The 24,241-nt window shown below is 44.8% G+C and overlaps 1 protein-coding gene across 1 annotated transcript in view; it reads right to left on the bottom strand.

Moving 5' to 3' along the window:
* Positions 1–24,241, bottom strand: part of LOC144828429 (microtubule-actin cross-linking factor 1, isoforms 6/7-like) — a 300,733-nt gene that overhangs the window by 141,141 nt on the left and 135,351 nt on the right. The window contains exons 13-16 of the mRNA XM_078686575.1: positions 19,173–19,399; positions 18,412–18,534; positions 17,631–17,732; positions 7,494–7,595 (exon numbers count right to left, since the gene is read on the bottom strand). Coding sequence (XP_078542701.1) covers positions 7,494–7,595; positions 17,631–17,732; positions 18,412–18,534; positions 19,173–19,399 — 554 coding nt within the window. The remainder of the gene's footprint in view (positions 1–7,493; positions 7,596–17,630; positions 17,733–18,411; positions 18,535–19,172; positions 19,400–24,241) is intronic.

Genomic DNA, 24,241 nt, shown 5'->3' with positions numbered 1-24,241 from the left:
ACCTTCCGAACTGGGATCAGGTCGCGCGCGCTTCCTGTCTCCCATGGCTCCTTGGAAGCAGGCACACACACGCATTCTCACACACATACAGACCACCCACCGCCGCGCATACACACAGTCACACACACACACACACACATAGAGAGATCCCCCCCAACACACCCCCGCTGCCGCGCATACACACACGCAGGCACACACACAGAGAACCCCACCGCCGCCGCTGCGCATACACACACACACACACACATAGAGAACCCCCCGCCACCCCCCGCATGCACACACACATACATACAGAACCCCCCGGCCCTCCGGCGCTCACACACACATCCCGTACATCGGCTCGGCGTGTCTTCCGGCGTGTCTTCTCATCACAGCTAGTGAGGTGCCCAACGTGAGAGCCCCGGACTGAGTGCATGTAGAACCGGAGCCAAGGCGTAACTAGCCCCCGTGAGTCACATCTTTCCCATTTGATTGCAGTCCAAGTCATGAGGTAATGCCCCGGCCCTCTCCACCGCGCTCTCTCTCCTCCGCCCCTCCCCTCCCCTCCCTGCCTCCCTCCCGCCCCTCCTCCTGGGGCCAGCGCTGCTGCTGGTGAAGTCGCCATTTAAATCAGGCAGCGCTGCAGCGAGGAGGCTGCGATGTAACCAAAACAGACCCCGGCCTAGTTCCAGACGGACGGGGGGACCTGGCGCCGCTAGTCGCCCATGGTGACCGGTAAACAGACAAGGAAACAGAGCCGCCTCCGAGAGGGCCCGAGCAGCTGTCTGCGAGATCAGAGTAAACACGCGCAACTCCGGTCACTGATTTACTGAGTTTGATCAGAAAACGGGACGAGAAGAAAAGAAGAACAAGGAAAAAAACGCACACCCAGGCGTTTGAGGAAACACAGCAAAGAGAGCTAGCAGACCTCGCGGAGGGGCGGGGGCGTAATCGGGTGGGCTCTCACTTGTGATTACCCGAGAGTATGAATGACTGTTCCTCTGCAGCGGAATGAGGATGTTTGAATGAATGGGCAGGTGAAAGAACAAGTGGATGGATGAATGGCCGAAAATGCGTGGGTAAGGAGGTTGGCGGACGTCTGGACGGAGGGGTGGGGGGAAAGGGCATTAGGATGGATGGATGAGTAGGTAGATATGTGTGGCGGATGGATGATACGTAGATGTATGGAAGAGTAGGTGGATGAATGCATCGGTATGTAGAATAAAAGTGCACACTGAACAATCATTGGGCACTTCTTGAATGAAGCAGAGCTGTTGGAACAGCACATTGCTGCTATCTATTCGAGCGACTCTCAAAACGTGCCTTCACTTTTACTCTAGCAGGACATCCCGTTATTCCTCGCCAGCTGCGCTGCATCTTAGGAGACGCGTCATACCAGGTTTTCGCACTGCAACAAACTGTCTGATCTTGGCCAAAGCATTTCATTTATTTGGACATCGACCCCCGTGCCCCCTACTATCCCGAACAATCGGACACATTTAGAAAACACTTCTGCCCTGCATAAAATTACGCATTTGCTTTATACTTTTCCTTTAAGACTCACACATTACCTGTTCACGAATAAACTACGTTATCCTATACATTTGCAGTTTATTTCTCCATTATTTCAATATAGCACAAACTTTACCCGCAGGTATCAGAGCGCTTTAAATCAGCATGCTTATAACAAGCAAGACTAGCACTCTATATTACTGCCAACTTAGCTTAGCATAAGCAACAGCTAACCACTCACAAACAATGTTTATATACCAATTGCAAACTAAAAAAAAAATGCAAAGCATTGTCATTTACAATGCCAGTAACTCAAACTTTAATGCTGCGAGACCTATTGCATTGCAAATGCTTGTTATTAGATGGAGATGTCGATGGGGCATCTTGCGTGATGGTGTCATTGGAGATTTTTTGTAAACTCCATAGTATGTCCATATTTTATAAGAAAACTAAAGGAGATAATGGACAAAACACTGAAACTTTTCAGAGACTCACTCCCAGACACAAATATGGGTTTAATCCATCATCATTCTTTAGCTCACTTCACCATCCCAGTTCAGACCAGGTCTTCCCTGGACTGGAAACAAGCATCCTGGGACCAGTTATGCGGTAACACCCCTCATCAGCCAGGCTAGCTTGAATCTGGCAGCAAAGTGAGCAAGGGACCCACGTCTGGGCATACCCTGCCAACTTAGGGTGAACAAAGCGAACACAAGGAGATGATGGACGGAGCGCTGAAACTTTTCAGAGACCCCCCCCTCCCCAAGTCACTGATCTGGGTTTAATCCACCATTTTTCTTTTGCTCACTCCGCCACCCCAGTTCAGACCCAGCCATAAGCAAATCAGTCTTGACCCTGTTCCTCATGGGAACAGTCCAGCCCGAACTGCCAAGCCAGGTCTTCCCTGGACCACAAAAAGGCACCCTGGGACCGGTTTCAGGGCAACAACGCTCATCAGCCAGGCTAGCTTGAATCCAGTGGCATGGAGAGCAAGGGACCCACGTCTGGGCATACCCTGCCAGCTTAAGGCGAACAAAGCAAACACAAGGAGATCCACTATCTGACAATATCTGGTGAGTATTGCTAACGCATTGGAAGATCAGATGGAGGGAGCTGCTGTGGAAGAAAAACGTCGGTTGCAAAATGATTGTTCTATTGATTAATGATGAAAGGAAAAAGGAACAAAGTAGATGTGGTACCCTGGGACAGCAGCCCAGTCTTAAACTGGATAAAGCCGTATAAGCTGTAAGGCGAATGAAACGCTGTGCAGCCAATGAACCGTTCGCAAGGCTGGATGTGCTGTAGAATCAGTAGAGTCGCATGTGATGTGCAACCCATGACACTGAACAAACTACCTGCAATACCAGAAGGCACAACTCATTCTGGCTTTACACCTACCTGCACGATGTACCTTGGTGGCCTATCAAAGAGTCAGATAAGGTAGGCCCTGGTTACCACCAGAGTTTGATTTACTACCAGGCTGCATTGGGCTGAGAACAGCTCAAACACCTCTAAGAGGCAGTGGAACTGCCACAATACATCAAGCATACACTTCAAGCTCAAAGCTCAAAGCTCAAATGTGGGCCCCAAGACCTGTGGCGGCACTGTATTGGTGTTTATGGAAAAAGGAGGATGGCTGGCAACAGAGCCGGCCACCTTCCATTAAGAAGAACAGAGAAGGGCAGGGTTTTTCTGGAATTACTCTCCTGGTTCACCATGTAACACAACAATCAACAGGTAATGGGGTAAGGAGGGGTAACACCAAGGCAGAAATCAGAGGGTAGGACATTTATTTATTTATTTTTGAGCTTGCATAGTGCGAACATGGCCAAAGGGCATTAGAGCGCTTTGCAAGAGAACAGGAGTTGGATAACACGATAACAATCTACAAACAAACAGTTATTGATCAAAACGGGACAGACGGTCAAGATCAATAAAAAACTGAACAATGGCTCTTATGGATGAAAATAAGACAAAGGACTCTGAGTTTTCAGAATCACAACCTTTGCCAAAGGGTCTTTGAAATGGGACTGAGTTTCTTTTTATAGGTAGGAAGGCTGGTGGTCATGCGAAGAGTTGGTGGAAGAGAGTTTAAAAGCCCTGCAACACTTCCTTAAAAGGCCTGTTTCAAACAACAATCTTGCTTGAATGTGGGAAGTTCCAGGAAAATTGATATTCTGTTCCTTGCACCCTATTCAGCGCCAGAGGTTTTCAGTTTCTCAGTCATGTAGAAGGGAGGGAGGTCATGGGTTTGCGAGTAATGTAAAAAGTCATAAATTGGCCTCTACCTTCAATAGGGAGCCACTGAAGAGTTAGAAAGACAGGAGTGATGTGTCAAATTTCTTAGGGACTGTAGCAAACTAGTTACCTATCATTGGCAACACTCTCTCTGGTGGATACTTCAACTGCAGTTTTGTAACCTTGTGAATATCCCCCAGGCTAGATCCAGAGGTTTTTTGCCAGCACTTTACTTTCACCCACGCTGGTAGGTGGCATCATGCGGCTCTGCGAAGACTGTCCCGTACCAGAAATGACGCCGTAGCCACATATAACCGACACCCCTGCCTGCTTACCGCAGTTTCTTTCTGAATTCTGTCCACCCCATCCGATGTAGAGCCATTAACCCTCTGCATCTGATCGGCAGTGTACAGATCTCTAAATTGGGACCTTCTCTATGTAGAGAAAGGAATCTATTCCACAGAACAGGGAGGGGGCGGGGAGGAGGGTCAGTGAGGAATGTGCAGTTAGAGTAACCACCAAAAGAGTGTCACCAAAGGTAGCCTCAAGCCTCTCACGGGTGATTTGTCGTGGATAACAGATTCCTCACCTTGGGAATAGATACCAAATCAGTACGTGCCAAGGTAGTGGATATGTAGAATGGCTCTGACCAAAACGTACTGCAGGAGAGCACTGTCAATGTGTCCCTCCTGCTGGACCTAGCTATTGAGGTAGCAGCGCTTTGCGACCGTGTGAATTAATGCCCATGTTCCGGCCTAACAGATATCCAAGACAGGCAGGCCGCATACTAGTGGAGTGGAGGTGGCCTTGGCTCTAGTGGAATGAGCCTTCTAGTCTGTCCAGGAGCTGCTTCTTGGCCAGTGCATAGAAGATTTTGATGCAAAGGGCCATCCACCTTGATATGTCTCTTCTGCCCTGCTTTACCATTTGTTGTTCCTGCAAACCCTACAAAGGGCTATTAATCATCTTATGGTCCTTGGTACACTCAATCGAAGAGCTCAAAGAGCTATTGGGATCCAAACGATTGAGTCTTTCTCAGACGTTCTGAGTGCCACACTCTCCTGGCCCAATCCTGGTCCACTAAGATGACTTAGGTCAAGTCGTTCCTAATCTTCAGAACTTTGGGCAAGAGAGGAAGAGGCAGGAAGGCATATGGGTGCCTTGTCATCCACTTTAGGCAGAAAGCGTCTCCCAGGGACAATCGCTTTGGGAACACCAAAGTGCAAATATTGACCACTGTGTGTTCTCTGCAGTGTTGAAAAGATTTATCCAGGAAACTCCCCTCTGACAGAAGACACCCTGAACCACCTCGGAGTATAATTGCCATTTGTCTTCTGCTAGGCACCAGTGGATAAGTTGTCCAACATGGCCCTCAAAGATCCTGCCAGGTGGTAGTTCTCAGGGAGATGCCAGTTCTAGAGGTGCAGAGTCTCCTGGAACAGAACACAGAACCCCCACTCCACTCGTTTTTTTTTGCAGTTCTACAAGGTATTGGGGTTGTTCTAGAGAACCTGAACCAGCCCCCTCCCCCCCTCGGTTGACGGGAGGAAGACTTCAGTGCCAAGCAAATGGCCCGTAAATCAAAGCGATTGATTTAGAAGTGGGTCTTCGCCAGAGACCAGAGTGCTCTGACCCTACCTCACCCAGATGTCCTCCCGAACCCAGAAACAATGCATCAGTCACAATCATCAACTCTGGGTGGGGTAGAGAGAGGGGCCCGTCACCAGTCCAACTGTGGTTGAGCAGCCCCCACTGCAAGCCTCTCGCAAACTCCTTGGAAAACTGAATGGAATCCGACAGGTTTCTTTTGTGCTCAGCCCAGCTGCAACAGAACTCGCCAACATTTAATTTTGACAAGATGGAGGTGCTTTGGATAAGACACTCACCTTTCCAGCCCTTTCCTGTGGGATTTCTGTCCACCTTCTTGGTCCATCTTGCCTGCCATGGCTAAGATGCTTTAAAACCTGTGAGTATATCTGGTGTCGGAACGTTTGCTATCTGGGCAGGTCTAACATGTTGTGTCAACCTCTGGAAGTTTCCCATTAAATTTCTTACCCAAGGAATGTCTACTGTGGTGTGGCGATCCAAGCTACCATTTAGAACGACCTGGATTATAGCAAACCCCTTCCCACTTTTTAGGTATAAACATATGCCTAATAAAGAAGTTGAGAGGGTCCAAAATGCAGCAGTGGATGATTCCTTCTGCCTCTGCAGCCTTAAGGGCCCTTGCGGTGGAAAAAGGTTTGTTTGTGTTTAAGTCGTGGTGCCAGGTTTTCAGAGCAGTGCATCATAAGGACCTGGACTACTAATAACATAAAAATTTACCAACTACATATCTTCAAGCTGTGTGTGATCCTCTGAACTCAGCGGATTATTTTACCAAGAATTAAGTGGACTCACTAGGGCAGTAAAGCATTCTCGGTTAGAGCTGTAAAACTTTCGAATGAACTCCATTGCACACTTCAATAGACCTCACCCACACACCCCCTGATTTCTATATTTTTGGAAAGCCTTGAAGGCCTGGCTTTTCAGGAACTGGTATCTGAACACCTGTTGGCAGTTCTACGATGCTCCGTTAGCACCTGGGTGACATCCATGGTATTTGCTACGCTTCTGACTTGACCACATTAAAAGTGCCCTGGGATGCCTGCGCATGGGTGGGACTATTCAGTACTTATGATTATCAATGAAGATCCCCAGAGATAGAAATGTGGCACTTCCAGATACCCACTTCTGAAGAATCCTGGACCCTAGGAAGATCAGAAAGAAAAGGACCCTGCCAGCTACGACCTGAGAGAAGCCGGGAGGACTACACCAACTCTCTCTGGTACCCAAGCCACATAAGTGAATTCCAAAGGTCATCAGGTTGACTTCCTGTTCAAATTACGGGAATACAACAAGCTACAAGAGGCCTTTCCTGCAACTGCCCAGCTATTCAGTGGCAACTAGATGTTAACTGGACCTTGCTTTTGACTTCTGCCTGACACCCTGTGAGTCCCTAAGTGCCTGCTCTGGGGGGCTTTTGAAGTGTATTTCTGTGGTGGACTCAGGCTTAAAGGACTAAAGTCAGAAGGTAAAATCTTTGACCAAGATGTACCTGGTTGATCGATCCGACTTGCGCTTCAACAAACTGAGTCTTGGTTGCAGTTTACTGCAACCATCAATCATTGCCACTTCATGCTTTTTGGAGATAATCCTACTTAACACTTGGAAATTCATATCTCCCATTTCCCTTATTAGATTTTCTGAACTTTAGATGTCATTTTGTTTATTGAATGATACACTTTTTGTCTAACTGGGATTTTTATTGTTTTGCATTTCAAGTTTACTTTTAAATAAGTACTGCTTACATACTTTATACACTGCCCGATGTTAGGCCTGTCCGTTCTGTGCCGTTCTGTCCGTTCTGTGCCACAGCTACCACGGATTTGAGCTCAGGGTTATTTAACGACTTTGAGGGTTCAACCTCGACATGGTCTGTTATAATTCCATGAGGCGAGTATTCATCCCCTCTCCCATAAATAATAACCTAATTTTTTTTAACCATGTGTGTTTTTGAAAGATCAAAATAATGGATAAATAAAATGTATACACAACCATAAAAATAACAGTAACACAATTGGCTATACAATCAGATCCAATGATAATTAAAAGATTCTCATTGCAATAAATATAAATATCGCAATGAACAATTCTCATAAGCGAATAAAAATAAAACTAGTAGTACAAAAAAAGAGAAATTCTCATATAATAGTGCTTCTTACCTTTAACTCTTCTAGCTGCTGCCTCACCATATTCAGGTCTCCACCAATCAGAAACTCTTCAGAAAGACGCGACTCAGCCATGTCCAGCCACTCAAAGAGTCTCTAAGAGGAGAGAGAGGCCAAGACGGTCATTGGCTGGTAATACTGTGAGGTAGTTACCATGTGGTCTAAGTAAAAAGACACATTGCCCAAGACTGCCAGTGGCTGAAGTAACGAACCAACCAATAAAAGAGCATCTTTAGAGAAGATAGAAGCCAAGATTGCCATTGGATGGAAACATAGGTAAGTTACTTGATGACTGGCTATGGTCATCATTTGAAGTTCTCTAAGAAGTAGTACACATAGCACAAGACTATCAAAAGCTGCCAAAAGAATGGAGATTGCTACTGATCTGCAACAAACATCCAATGAAGGGTCCTCTTTGAAGAAATTCATAAATGACAAGACCGTCATTTGTTGGAAAGGAAAATAAGTTACTTACCTCTAACAGTACTTCTCCAGTATTGGAATCTTTCATAGATTCACATGCTTGAATCATTCCCTGTCGTCGAGATGGGAGTCCCTGGTACCTTATAATAGTAATGTTACAATAGACATTGAACAGAGGCCTTAAATCCTTTTGTTTAGCAACATATTCGAGTCATTTTTTTTTAAAGGGCTAAACTTAAGAAACAACCAATCAGGTGACACCACCCTGTAGAAACTTCCTGAGTGAAGCTGCAGTTACTCAGATTTTCAAAGCACCTATATATATAAAATTAGTAACGGTAAATGTGCATGCGAATTAAGCAGATGGAGAGTGGAAATAGTAGCTTAGCTTTATTCAAAAAGATGTCATACCAACACTTGTCCTACTGCAGCATCACGAAGGACATCTTAATCCAATCAGTAACGTTGCATGAATGTATGTGCACTCTTCCAGGTTGCTGCTCTGCAGATATCTGGTAATGACACACCAACAAAGTTGAATCCATCATCGTCCGTTAGCTCACTTTGCCACCCTAAGTTGGCAGGGAATGCCCAGACGTGGGTCCCTTGCTCACTTTGCCTCTGGGTTTGAGCTAGCCTGGCTGATGAGAGGTGTTACCCGGAAACCGGTCCCAGGATGCTTGTTTCCGGTCCAGGGAAGACCTGGCTTGGCAGTTCGGGCTGGACTGTTCCCATCAGGCACAGGGTCAAAACTGATTTGCATAAGGCTGGGTCCGAACTGGGGGAGGCATGGTGAGCAAAAGAATGATGATGGATTCAACCCAGATCTGTGACTGGGGTGAGTGTCTGAATGGTTTTAGCGCTCTGTCCATCATCTCCTTGTGTTTTCTGTGAAGTATAGGTCAGCCTGTTCTACCTTCCCATCTGACATGAGAGTCAGAAGTTAAGCCGCCACTCCTAATCGCATGAAAACTTTACCATGACCACCATCCTCCGTGCGAACCTTACACTGCAGGGGCACGCCTCCTCTTGCCTTGGTCACTCTGTGTCATCTTGTATGCTAGTCTTTGTAAGTGCCCCTGTGCACGCTATTTCCATTCTATACATTTTCTGCCCTACCAATTCAGTGATGTGAATGAGCTCTGTAGTCTATAAAGCGCTGTCACTCTGGAGTAAACCGCTGTATGCAACAACAACAAAAATAAAGTAAATAACTGGTATCTTTCCTGGGTGCCCTGGAAGCATTCATTGAAAGTCGGTGCTCGCTAGATAAGGGGTCTGAGAGTACAGGGTCGGTAAGATGTGCTCCTCTGTACCTCTGAGTGGGTCCATCATCAATAAAACGCAGAACAGGAGGTTTCCTTTAAGAGAGTTAGTTTAAAACACTTCTAAAAGTAGTCGGTTAGGGGTCTGTGGTTGGCCCTCGGGTACGGATGCTCGGATTATTTACTGCATCTGTGTTTACAAGTACAGAGGTGCCGACTTTGGAGCTGGGGAACCAGGTTCGACTTTCGGCCTCGGCTCAACATCCTGTGATTCTGGGCAAAACACTTAGGGGCAGATTTATGAAGGCCTTGCGCCGCCGGTGCGTCACTTTATTTGTATTTGACGCAACGGTGGCGCAAACAATGCGCCCTATTTACAACGTGACGCATCTAGGAGATAAGTCACGTTGTAAAGCCCTGCGCCATAAGGAGGCGTTCCAGCGCAGGGGGTGCGTTCCTGCGCAGGAACGCCTCCTAAAAGTGGCTGAGTGAAATCTATAAGATTTCCCTCAGTCACTTTCAGGACAATGCTGCGTCAAAACCCTGCGCCTGCTTGAAGCAGGCGTAGGTCTTGACGCAGCATTGTGGAGATGGGACACCCCCGAGCCTTGCTGGAGCTGCGTCGCGCTTGCGACGCAGCTCCAGCAATGCGCCACCTTTACGGCACAAATGCGTCACGCATCTGTGCCGTTTTTGCCCCACAATGCGGCGCACATCGGTGGCGAAACAGCGGCGCAGGATGACTGGCGCATCCCTGGGGATGCGCCAGTCATCATAAATCTGCCCCTTAATGTCCCAGTCCCTACCAAGAAATGAATGTGTCCTTGTGGAACGCAACTGGTGCTCATGTAAGCGCTTCAATACTTTCGGGTCGATTTCGCGCTATATAAAACTGCACACAAAAAAAAGTTCCATCTTTCTCTGGCAAGGACATCTTCTTATCTCCAAACTCTCCACTGGCTCCCAGACTCTAAAAAAAAAAATCATCTTTAGGTCTCTGTGCTTGGCCCACCGGGTTACATATTGTTCACACTACACCCCAAGCTTGCTCCCGAGACCCTCCGCAGTATCACTGCGTCGATGCAGGGCGGTATGCTATGATGTCCTTTGTACCCGCCGTTAAACAATGAGCAATCCCACCTCATTTTTCCGTTTTTGAAATTACCGCTCAATCCACCGTTCTAAAAACCATAAAAAACGTAGTTTAGGTCTCCTCTGCCTGAGGTTTTCTTTTTCACTCTCCTCCTCCTAAGTATAGTTGTTGAGTTTCTTTTATTTCCAGGAATCTGTATACCTTCATTGGTAATACATTCTTCAAAATAAATAAAGTACACCACTTTAGAGTCCACGGATCGGAACAATTTACATACTACCGTTGCTAGTTTGGAACATATGCGCCCTCCAGTGGGAGAAGAGGGTAGTCCCAGCGTTGAGTTCAAATGGACCAGAGTTTCACAAACTGCAGGTCGCCACACGTTGGTGGATCACTAGTAGATTTTTGGTCGGTCGCAAAAATCGAAGCAATAAAAAGATGCCTTTAAATTCTGTATTAATCTCGTCACGTTTGCTGCGATTCAAAGACAGAGGTCAATTGTCAGCCTATGTCTTCCGACAAATTGCTGTTTTTTTTTTTTAACAGGTGATTAGTATTTAGAAGCTCCTACTGTATAGCCAGAGAAAGAAAAGTAAAGTGTGAATTATACAATCTTCCTGGGGTACATCGAGAGTGAAAGGAAAGACTTGTTTGCAACACACAACAACATTTAAATACCTATAAAATATGAACTGTACACATTCAGCAATTAGAAAAGCAAAAATGAAGCACTTTTTTGTCATTCTAAAGTGTGATGGGAACAAGGTTTTTAATAGGATCAAAATAAATTAGGACACTTTACTTGGTGATGCACAATTTCTCAATATTCAATGAAACCCAATTGCCACACTATCTGTTGTGTACAACACAGTTTTTTCAGTAAAATGAGGTCTGTGAAAATGTAGTCGACATGTCCATGGAAAATGTGCTGTCTGAAATGACAGCGTGCTACAGCACGATGCTTTAGTTACATAAAATAAAATGACCGTCTCAAGTCCATTAAAGTTAGGTGAAAAAGTTTGTCGTTCTAAAAATGTGTTTGTGGTTCTAAAAGGTTTGGGAAGCACTGGCTAAGATAATTCTCTGAAAAGAAGAGCTCAAGATATGAACAGCTTGTGTTAAGAACAGTGCTTATATCTAGTGTGAGACTGAAGCAAGAACTTGTGCGATTATCTTTTGTAAGATGGAACATTAACAACTTGGGAAAAATAAAGGTAATTAAGTATTTTTTTTAATGAAGCAAATGTGGGAATTGGTTGCAAAGTTCTGCGTAGTACTCCAATGCAATGACCTGGAGTAAGGAAAGGGCTGGTTTAACAGATATTGGGACAAAGACCAACATTGGGCTAAAAGATCAGTGACTAACCCCCAGATTCATCAAAGTCCCGTTATGCGAGTCCTTAATAGCGATTATTAAGGAATCGCTATTAAAGACTCGCAAAACGGGATTCATGTAGAAATCGCAATAATTATAGCGATTTCTACTGCCTCCTTATTTGCGATTCGCTAATTGATAATCGCAAATAAGGAATGGCTTTCGCATTAATTTCTATGGCCCATAGGAATGAATGGAGAGTCATTCCTTATTTGCGATTAGCAATTAGCGAATCGCAAATAAGGAAGCGATTTCAAGGGTGCCAGGGTGTCCAAAAAGACACCCTGTAGCACCCCTGAAATGCTCATGTACACTGGTGTTGCGCACACACATGTCCAAAGGACCTGTGTGTGTGTAACATACAACTTGGAAAAATGCACTAAAGTGCAGTTTTCGCTATTTACCACGAAGTCAGACTTCGCGGTAAATAGAGGCCCCAGATTGCAAATTCGCAAATTTTAAATGGTTCATGAATTGAATTTAAGGAATCTCTAATTGAGATTCCTTAAATGCAATTATTCGCAAATTTGCGATTTCTACAAATGCGATTTTTGCATTTGGGATGATGAATCCCAAATGCAAAAATAGCGCTTGCAAAGGGCCAGATTCTCAGAATCTGGCCCTTTGCGAGCCGTTTTCGGCTTAATGAATCTGGCCCTAAGTCTTTAATTTGCAAAATCACACGGTTTGCAGCCCAAAAACCCTTTCCCTTAATGTACGAAAGCCCTTATACATTTTTACCAACTTGTAAATGGACGTTGTTGATCCTTTCTAAATCTCAGAGGAGGAGTCATAAAAGGGGTGTTCCCCTCCTATTTCCGAATTGTAGAGGGATGTATCAATGACTTGTGAATGCAAATGCCGCTGTAAACGATGAACATAAGTAACTTACCTGTAACTGTAGTTCTCCAGGATTGATATCTTTCATACCTTCACATACTTGAATCATTCCCAGTCGAAGTGGAAGTCCCACATTGGGAATGATTTAAGCATGTTAATCTATGACAGATTCAATACTGGACAATAATATGTTACCGATCGCCAAAACTGGTGTGGTAACTTACCTGTAGTGACCTGACGGATAGGGACGAGGACACTAGGACCCTGTGGGTCATGAGGGAGGTGACCAGGTCACCGGACACCACATCCGGTGAGGGGACAGGAAGAGGACAGTTGGGACGAGGACGAGAACAGGAATGGATGTGTGTAACGAGCTGTAAGGAGAATAAGAATAAAGGAACGTGATTCCACTCACCTGTGTCCTGCGTGTGATTTGGGGGCTGCTGAGTATATGCGGAGCAGACACGACATTACCTTTTTTGTAAATCATGACAGAAGCCTCAGGGTGATAGACGGCGATTCAGGGGACCAGTCCCTGCTCCCCCTGATGTTTAACCAAATTAGATTTTATTTTTTAAAAGCACAGCAGCGTCTGCTTCATTTAGGAACACGGGCTGCTTTCAAAGGTTTCATAGTTCAGAATGCTCCGCTGTTCATTGCAAGGCACCATTTCTGGGTGGGCAGTCAATTGCAGGAGGTCACATAAAGCAGCCTGCCTAATATTCCTTAGGCAAGGTATTCTGTGACACCCTGCAACTGGAGATTTTGTGACATCAACTTAACACAGTTCACATATCAAAATTTAAGACGGTTTGCAAAAAAGTCCGGGTGCAATTTGCGACCACTTTTGCAAACAGTCTTCTAGTACTGGTCCAGGGCTCACTGGCCCTGTGAGATATTCTAAAGGGGTGCACTGAAATTCGCTTCCATAACACTACCCCTATATTGGCAGAAAATGTTCAACTTTTATTGAATTCTAAAAGAATTTCAGCAGTACTCTTCAAAAGCTGCAACAGTTGTACTCTTGCATAATGTTCCTGAATGCAGAATTTCCACAAGGTGGTAAATTGCACATATCAATATGTGATGCAAACGCCCAGCAGACATTAAACTTAGGGGCAGATTTACAAGAGAGTGACGCATCTGGAGAGATGTGTCACTTTCCCCGCGCCACCCCTAGAAAACCTTGCGCCACCATGTAGGCACCATATTTACAATACGGCGCAAAATGACGCAAGGATTGACAGATGCGTAAAAAATTCTGATGCATGTACTGCAGCAAAAGTCACGCATTGCTGGAGTCATGTTGCAAGCACAACGTAACTCCAGCAATGCATATTGAGGCCTATCCTTATTGTGCTGCATCACTCCTTACACCTGCTTCAAGCAGACGTATGGTTTTGAAGCAGTGGTGTCCTAGTAGTGGCACAGTGAAATCTTGTAGATTTCACTGTGTCACTTATACAAGGCTTTCCTGCGTGGGAATGCCCACCCTGCAAATATTGTACCTGACGCAGGAATAATGTGATGCAGGGCTTTACAACGTGATGCATCTCCCTCAATGCGTAATGTTGTAAATGGGCCGCATTTTTACGCTGCCGCTGCGTCACAAAGAGTGACGCAACAGCAGCGCAAAAATGACACAAAGGGCTTATAAGTTTACCTCTTAGTTTTTTTTGTTCCTCCGTGAGGAGGATTTTTCCCTTTGCAGAAACCCCTCTGCCTCCCCTTGCTGCTGCTGATGATGATCGAAATGCTATTGCCAGTGTGTTTGCAAAAGTTCCCGATTGCTCACAGCCTGATTCTAACCCTAAATTGGAAAATACATGAAATTAAACCATATGATCATAATTTCTGTATTTATGAACCCCACTTCTGCACCTAAAATCCCACCAATGTTGATTCTGAATACCAGGGTCGGGAATTTCCCCTTGCAAATACATATTTTTGTGAGCGCGATCAATAGATAAATACAATACATTTTTTAACAAATAAAATGGCAGGTGCCCAAGTTCATTGGTGTATCCTCCTTGGCTGGCATCACTTGCTGCCCATGTTGGCAGTGCCTGAATGCCACTGTGAGTGCCACCTACTAACAATTCCACTCATACAAGTGAATCATTTTGGAGTATTCCAGGTACTCTTACCCAAAACTGTTGGAATGGGATTAGCGGTTTTATAATTTTCTTAAACGTATGTTGAATTGTTAAATGCTCTGCTGATTTCAAAAATAGGCAAATCGCACTTTCTTATGTTGAATTTCACACAAAAATGCCAGTGTCAAGCACTGGCAGCCACTGCCAAGCACTGGCAGCCACTGCCACAAATTAACCAATGGAATAAATGCAAACATTTCAGAATATACGCCTTCAAATGAAGGAGGCAATTAGCAGCTCCTCTTTGGGAATGGCTACCGAGAGCCAAGAGGCTCCAGTGTGGCTTGAGTTTAGCAGCTGTGGATAGACAATGAAGAGGTGAAAAAGAAACTGAGGGGCATATGGTGAATGAACCACCTTGTCTGTGCACACCCTGGGGGAATAAATGAAGGAAACTTTCTGATCAGCGTCTTGTGATATTTGCTCACTGACCACTCCAGTGTTAAACAGAGGGTGACTGGAGGGTTCCATGACATGCCCATATAAAACAGCAGTAGGACGTTGGACTTCGATTAGGGCTTCCCGGTCTGTATGTATTTGTAAAAACTGAAAAATTAAAATGTTCATTTTCTTTTAATTGTTGTTCTACTGTTAATTGTAATCGACAAGCCCACAGCTGTGGCTATTGACATCACAAGGAGTTTACAAAGGAGTACGATTTTCTGATGAAGATTAAGGGGCTGTTTTAGATATAAATCCCAGTGCATACTGTGAGATTTATTATTTATGTGGACAGGATATCCGTCACCGTTGTGATAGAGTATCCCGTCTGTCAAAATCTAAATCTGTCCCTAAGTATCTTCAGGTATAGAAGTGCTGGTACTAGAAGGTTAATCTTTCAAGGCCCACCTTACAGACAGGGCACACTGCCCTGGTCTGCACCATGGCACAGCTTTTTCTGGGTGAGCTGGGGGCAGACCATGTCACTGCACCCTATCACAATGAGTGCTCTGTTCCCATCACAGATGCAAACTCGTGCCTGCCACGAGGGCAGATCATTAATGACAGATGCTCCAGCTGTTCGAAGAGGCTGGTCTGCCTTTCACTGTGCAGGCAGCAGCCTGGGCTGCCTTAGAATCTGGAACAGAGCTCCCCCTGCAGGCGGGTGCAGTGCATGACTTGGTAGAAGAAGAGGCACAAGTTTTAAACTTTAGTAGGAAGACATCAATTAAGCATACAAGTGAGTATTCCTTATCCGATCCAGGGATTCTGTTCAGATCATGTTGGCTTATATGACATTGGGCGTACATGGGATAGTCGATAGGCACTAGGTTTCTGCACAGGGTAGTTATGGTGGACTAGTGGGTGCATAAGGCAGGTGTGTAGAACTGGAGTGCTGCACAGGATTAGTGTGGTGAACTAGTGGTGGCTGTGCGAGGCAGGTGTGAAGTATTAGGGTACTGTACAGTGTTGGTGTGATCTACTAGGGTGGTGCAACGAATACAGGTAGTGGGAAAACAGAGGACAGTCCACCAGACTGTGGGGAGCCACTGCTCCATGAACTCCATGATGGGCATAATGGGTGACCTACTTAGAAATTTCATCAAGAGCTCCTAATAAAAAGGCAGCATAATGTTACTCATTACGAAGGTCAGTGTCATGCAGAGGAGTCCTGCTCACCTCTCCACTTGCCGGGTACTCACTATCTGTCCGCCCCACTCCTTTAGTAAACCCCATTCCCAGGAGATCAGCAGCTCAGAGACAAGCAGGTGTTCTTGGCTTACATTGTGATTCCATACCATCTGGACTCAAAGAAGGGGCTAATGATAACTTAGTCCCTCATATCCCTGGCCTCTAAATATAAACAGGAAACACAAGGCACAAGCAGAAAGGTTTCTGAAAGGTGGAATGGGGGAGGGAGGGTCACTCACTCCTCTGGTGACCAGAACCTCTTGGCCGGGAGGTTAACTTTATTTCAAATGGCCATCAGAACAGTCAGTCTATATTTGCCGGCTGCTTTCCAGAAGACTGGAAGAGAGAATATTCGGGGCTTGTTCTGCCAGGGAGTAGAAGCTGAAACACAATGTCTGGAGGTCAGAGAAACCCCATCTGGTGGTGCAGCACCTAGGAGAGCAAAGAGTGGGTTTCTAAAGCCTCACCTAAACCCCGGGTTTGTCTTCCGAGGGGTTGAGGACATTTTTGCCTTGTCGGATGGCTCCCTTTAAGGCAACTACTCTTCTCTGATGGCAGTGTCATGGTGAGGAAACCTGCTATCAATCCTTCTCAAGTGGCATTATCCACTGGTCACTGTTTCTATCACGGGTCTGACTGTAAGCCTAGACACCTAGAAGAACACGAAGGGCATTCAGAGAGGTTCCCACTGGTATAGACTTCAGTATAAGATTATGTGCATGGTACCTTGGAATGTGAGCCCCATACTTATTGTTTATACCTTTAGGACATCCCTAGTGACAGAATCCATGGACAAGCCAATCCACTCATTAGGTGGGTTCGAATGAAAATGGTTGCTGCTTATCTTAACTCACCTGGAGATGCAAGAACTTCAGCAAGCAGCTTTCAATGACTTGGTAAACAAGAGTCCCAGACAATGTAGTGGGCATGGAATTATGGATAGTATTTCTGATGTTCTGCATCATAAAATGTTGTTCATCTGAAGTTTAGCATACAAGAGGACCAACCCCGCTTCCCCTTTAAGAATAGGTTCATGTCGAGAGGGAGCACTGTGCATAAGTGGCATCTGCCAAGATGCGGAGACGCAGACTGATATGCTGTTGAACTGCAGGGATGTGGAAGGGTCATGGACAGAGAGCAGGTGTGGCTATGCTTCCCCCACACTTCTTTAGAAATATACACCTCATACTGTGCATTGTTGGTGCAGTGTAGGGTCCCCTGGCCAAACATCTCATGATCCTGTTACATCAATACGTAAAACATGGCATGATTCAATGAAAGGGCACACGTATGGAGAGCACACCATGGAGTAAACTCTATCTTGTGAACATGTCATGCCTTACTCACCTGCATGGCCTCCTGGTAGCCCAGGGTGTCGTTAAGCTGTTCCTCTAGTCTGCCCGACCGCTCTATCCATAACTTGTTCAAGCTGCTCCAGGTCGAGTAGAGCTGAGAACAAAGAGTGGGTAAATACAGACAGCTGAGACATTCACTATACACACACATCCTGTGTTTGCCCTCTAAAGGTTTCTCCTCTGTCTTTCTTACTCTATTCTTCTGTCCAATACCCTCTATTGTACCGACTTCTTCAGTCTTTCATCCAGCTTCTCTACCCTCTAATCTGGCCTTCTGCCCAAAAGTGCAACCCCTGTCTTTTTCAGACTCTACCATCTGCTGCCTGACCCCCATCCTAATTTCCCCCAGCCTCTCATACTCTAAAAGACTTTACCAATTTCTCTTTCTCCATGTCTTGTCTTATAGCTCACCTCTAACCGCCTGTCTGAATCCCTGAACACACCCCTCTGAACATTTTTCTCGACTATTTTCAGTCACTTTCAACCAGCTTCGCCCCATCTCTACCATCCTGTCGTTTTTCCATCCCTCTCGTCTAAGAGACCATCTGGCTTCAGGTTTCCAGGCCTGGGCTTTTCCTTTTACTTGACACGCTTTACTCTAAACTGCTCTATGATTGGATTAATCAAAATTACATTCCCTATATTTCTTGGAATGTTCTAGGTAGGCAGCTTATTTAATAAAGCCCAGCCCTTTAGGCAAAGTGTCACAGTACACAGAGCCATGCACCAAGCCTCTAGCCCACCCTAGGCTACGGTGGCCACTTCAGACTCACATCATCCATGCTCTTGGTGACGTCAGGCTTATCCATGTCCCCACACAAGGATATCAGCTCCACGCCAAGAAGTCCCAGTGTGTCCAGGTCCTGCTGAAGGGCATCTATTTCTTCCCGGAGGACCTTATCGGAGATACAAAAACAGGTCACCGTAAGTATTTCACTGAATGGGAAAGGGCAAGGCCGGCTCGCATGGAGTGCAGACAAACTTTATGATGCTCAGCAGGAGCTCTGATGGATACATCATGTTTGTTGAGAGAATGGGCATGAACAGAGACAAAGCGGTAATACAAAGAAGATGAAGATGCAGCATTTATAATGTTCTCAAATGGGCCATCTAGTGAATAATGTCACTCCACTCAACTCAACTCTACTGGAGGCATTCAAATAGTAAGCATACTGGACTCCATTAGCAAACAGAGATTGTCAAAAAATGGGAATTCTGGAATCCAAAAACCAACCTGAGATCAAACAAAAAGGGAATCATTCTGCAATCAAAAATAAGTCTCAAATAATCAAAGGGCCATTCTGTAATATCTTTGGGAACTTGTTTTTATCCATGATAGGGCACATGAGGTTAGACGAGATGGCTACTCCTCCAATAACAATGTTGGTGACATTTTATTCTGTGTGACGTACCTTTAGATGTTTCAGCCCTACCACTTAGATTTCAAGTAGGCATTCTTTAAGTCTTATCCTGACTTGAGTAAATGGCAGTGTGACATCCCCAGTGTTGAGTGCATTGCCAATGTTCTCCCTACCTGCATGGTGTTCAGCCTTGCACGGATAGAATCAGTATCTGGTCCTGGCTCCTCCATCTCCAGCACAATCTGTTGGGTGTCGCTCAGCGTGACCGAGAGGTCAGCTAGCCCATGCCAGAACCGGTCAGCTAAGGCCAGTAGACTCTTCAGCCAGCACGCTTTCTCATTGGCCTGATTGTGAAGCTTGGTCCACTGATCCTGCAGCTGTTGTGTCCGATCCTGCACCCCTGAAAAATAAGGATAAAGTTTTCAAATACTGGTCATTTTTAGGGTATGTTATTATTTAACATTCTAAGTTCCACATAACAGTTGCACGAGGCACTGTGTAGCTCAGTCACTGAAGACATAAAAGGATTCTTACACAGCGCAAGGAAAGACCGTACTGTTTCAGATCACACACACGCTGTGACGCCAATCGCCAGTAATGGTTTCTCTTCACAACCTTCTTTAATGGCTTTCAATGCAATTGTCAACAGGTGCATGTTCTAAAGATGGGCTTAGAGTTTACAGGGCTAAGACAGAAACACTAAGGTTGAAAGGAGATTTTAATCATTCACCCAAGTCCAAAGCTAACTCTGGTTTACATGCAATCCAAAGCAAACCGACATGTTGAGCCTTCTCGTCCAGCAGGGACCTATAGTATTTTTTTTTAAAACACACTTTATTGGTTTTCTTGGTTTCCAAGTCATACATCGTATTAGGTACTTTGTATACACAATTGTATTAGTATACCATGCATAATGTCATGTATAAACCTCCGCATTGGAACATGTGCAAGCAATTTGTATCGTTTCAGACAGTAGACATTACAGTAGCCTTCCGTGGATGATAACAAGGTAGTAACAAAATACTCCTTGAAAACTCCCCATCCCCCCTCCCCCTCTACTGGCTCTACTCCAGCTAGTATCAACATTGACCCGTTTTGCCCTGATTCCCTCTTCTGCTCATATTGGCATGATTGACACATGTATTGCATGCAATAGCGCTGCGCATTGGGCTCTTCTTGGGTCGGAGTCATACAGTCGGGGGACCATTTTGCAAACGTTTCTCTATGTGTCACTTACTACAGGGACAGGCACAGGTTCAAGGGCTTTATATGTCTCCAGCATCAGATCCTAGTCCATTGATATCAAGGTTTTGCGCAGACCTCTGGCCTCTTCCCGCCAAATAGCAGAGCTCTCTGCACTGCCCCATTGTACCACTTCTCCATGCCATGCATAAACTGTCGGGGCCTTTGCCAATTTCCACCGCATAGTTATTGCACACTTTGCTATAAGAAGTGCTACGTCAGTGAAGCGTAAATGCACCTTTTGCGACTTTGGGTGCCGATGCATCCTAAGTATGCAGCTTCCAACTGTCTCCCATGTGGGGATGCCTGTCACCGTTCTGATGCTCCGGACAACGACCCGTTCAGAATTCAGTTAACACAGGGCAGGACCACAGCATGTGCAGGGTGTCAGCATCCGCCACCCTGCATCTGGGGCAGTGGTGTTGTGTGTTCAGGAGCATATGCTGTAAACGGTGTGGAGTGAGGTAAGCCCTATGGAGGATCATATGCTGGATGAATTTAAACTTGGCGTTACGTGACACCTTTTTAGGATATTCTAACCGGGCGGTCCATTCCCTGTCAGTCAGTTCCTTTTCAAGGTCCGCAGACCATCTGTTACGTAAGTCAGTAAGTGAAACCCCAGCGTGCGCCCTAATACCTTTGTTCAGCCACTTTGTAAGATGTCGCCCCTCAACCATTAGATAGATTGCTTGTACCAGTTCGTGCGGTGGAGGTTTATTGTAAAAAGTACTTTACTCCAGTATAATTCAAATGAAGATTTATTACATGAACATCACCAACAGACGCCTTCAAACTCTTCCAACTCCCACAAGCTCCAAAACTCCTCTGGCCACATGGAATCATGAAGAGCAGGAATGTAGGAAGAATGGAACACAAGTATGTCATAGTATAAGCTTATTAAACATGTCATGCACATTACAACACATCCCCTATACTAAAAGAAATAAAAAGGAAAGAACAATCAAGTAGCAAGAAAAAACATCACCTTATAAGTAACAAAACAGTAAGGTAAGTAACTTGACACAAGAATTAAACATAGTCTCTGAAACGTACAGGAGCACGATGAGTTCTCTGTGGAAACCTCCTTGAAAGAACTACACCACGACCAGTTGAGGAGGAAGTGGATGTAGAACAATCAAGACTAGAAGTAGATGGGGAAACCACATCAGAAAACGTAACCAGCCTGGACATGCTCCATTTACAGCCATTCTGCATAGTAACAACATTCTTGTAAATATCAGTGATCATGAAAGGACCAATGAATTCAGAGACCCCTTTCTTGGAAAGTCTGTTTTTTTTTTTTTACAAGAACCCATTCTCCCACACTCCACAATTTAACGTTGGTAGAATTCTTCACATCATAACGTTCTTTATATTTTTGTTGATAACGATGAATTCTACCCTCCACATTCCCCTTATCCAAAGAGAGAGAAGATTGAGGAGGAAGCCAAGCAGGATACAATTTAGAACAACATAATTAACAGTGGTACGATGGGCCCACCAAGTATCTCTCAATTCTTCTCTAAGAGGAATTTTCATATCAATAGCTCTCTGAACGCACCCTTTGACAACACGATTCATACGCTCCGCAAGACCATTGGCTTGAGGTGCATAAAGTGCCGTTTTAAAATGCGCTATACCATGGTCTTTCAAAAAGGTCTCCATGTCAGTGGAGACAAATTGCACACCGTTGTCTGTTATGATGCACTTAGGAATCCCCTCAGACACAAATTCATCCCGCAAAAAATCGATTACCACTTTAGTAGTAACTGAGCCCACACACTTGGTAGACACCCACTTGGATGTATAATCAACAAGAAGAATTACAAATCTTTCAGATGGTAGCAACAAATCAAATGGACCCATAATATCCAAACCTAATTTGGACCAAGGTTGATCAGGAATACACACAGGTGACAAAGGGGCCTTACTGACAACCTTAGACTTGTCATTGACGGAACACTGATAACAGTCCTTAACCACACACTCAACTTCACCATCCATATTGGGCCACCAATATCTCTCTCGTAAGCGTGCTTTGGTAAGACTTCTACCCATGTGTCCATCATCTGCAAGATTGATCAACTTTGATCTCATTAAAGAAGGAGGAATTAACCTCTCATCAAGACATCATCAACAATAGTAAGTTCATCACGTACAGACCAAAACGGCAAAAGATCCTTGCTAATACCTCTACTATCATTAGGCCAACCATTAATCACCAAATCCTTCACCACGGGAAAAATCTGATCACCAGATTGAGCACAAACCCAATCCTCTTTAGAAATAGCACTTTCACACACCCAAGACACATTGACACAACCCAACTCCAGATGTTCAGTTTGGTCTTGTAGAGGCAACCGCGAAAGACAATCTGCAGCTTTATTTAAAGACCCAGGAAAATATTGCACAAGGAAATTAAATTCCTCCAACCCCTCACTCCAACGTTTAAGTCTCGGTGTTAACCTTTCACTCTCCATACACGAAAACGCCTGCACCAACGGTTTATGATCGGATTTCACCACAAAAGGAATACCCCATAAATAAAACTTGAAATGCTTGACTGCCCAAACAATGGCAAGAGCCTCTCTTTCAATACAAGAATATTGTCCTTCAGCTTTCTTCAAAGCTCTAGAGGCAAACGCCACAACTCTTTCCTCACCATTGTCATACTGAGAGAGAACTGCTCCCAAGCCTGACAGATTAGCATCAGTAGTTCAGAAAGTCTTTTTTTTAGTATCAAAATGACCTAAACTAGGTAACTGACTGATCGTCCTCTTAACAACCAAAAACTTATCATTGCAACCAGCATTCCACTCAAAATGAACCCCTATCTTTAGAAGATTCCTAATAGGCTCAACAACAGACGCGAAATTCTTAATAAATTTCACGTAAAATTCAGCCAGACCAAGGAATCACATGGCCAAGGTAAGTTACCGAGGTCACACCAATTTTACATTTAGCCTTGTTTACAGTCAAACCCTTATCAGCCAATCTACTCAAAACTGATCTCAATACACGGTCATGCTCAATATCGTCCCTGCCAAAAACAAGAATATCATCTTGAAAAAAAATGACATTAGAAACATCACCCACCACCAGTTTCATAATCCTTTGAAAACATGCCGCCGCGGATGCCAACCCGAACGGCATTCTCACAAAACGAAATGCTCCAAGAGGTGTAACAAAGGAGGCAAGATGTTTTGAATCATGATGAAGCGGCACCTGGTGGTAAGCTGAGGACAAATCAAGTACTGAAAAGATTTTGGCCCCAGACAACATAGTGATGGATTCAGGAATATTCGGGAGTGGTTGGCGATCCACCCATAGGCATTTGTTTAACCCCCTATGGTCCACACACATCCTTAGGGGTAAAACCACTGGGGCCAACCACTCTGACGACTCAATTTCTTCAATGACATTCAACCCAATAAGTCTGGAAAGTTTTTGTTTAAGTGGAGCTAACATCATGTTGGGAACTTTTCTGACTTTATATACACAGGGAACGGCGTTCTTCTTGAGAATAATACGATGCTCAAAACCTTTCAATAAACCCAAATTGTCAGAAAAAACATGAGGAAAATCATCAAAAAACGTATTTGATGAGGAGATTTGATCAATTAGCATAACCTGATCAGAGGGTTTGAGGGCATTAGGATTGAGAATAATCCCCAAATCCCTCTGGTGTCTCCACCCTAAAAGGTTGTCACCCCTGTAAGCAACATACATTTTACCAACAGTCTTTCGACCTTTGAAGTGAATTCTCATGACTGTATAACCTGATACATTAATACGGGAACCATTATAACTGACAGGGTTAATATCAGGTTTGATCAACTCTACTTTAGGAAAGGTCTTGTTCCAATTTTCATTACCAATTAAAGTGAAAGGCGAACCCGAGTCAGCTAGAACTACAAAATTTTCGCCCCCAATTATCACATTGCATTCAGGCATGGTAATGGGATCAGCATCAATAATGCCATCACTAGTGACACTAGAA

Source organism: Lissotriton helveticus, chromosome 4_1, assembly GCF_964261635.1.
Source record: "Lissotriton helveticus chromosome 4_1, aLisHel1.1, whole genome shotgun sequence".
In the NCBI taxonomy this organism is placed as follows: domain Eukaryota; kingdom Metazoa; phylum Chordata; class Amphibia; order Caudata; family Salamandridae; genus Lissotriton; species Lissotriton helveticus.
This window is presented reverse-complemented; position numbering and strand designations above follow the sequence as displayed.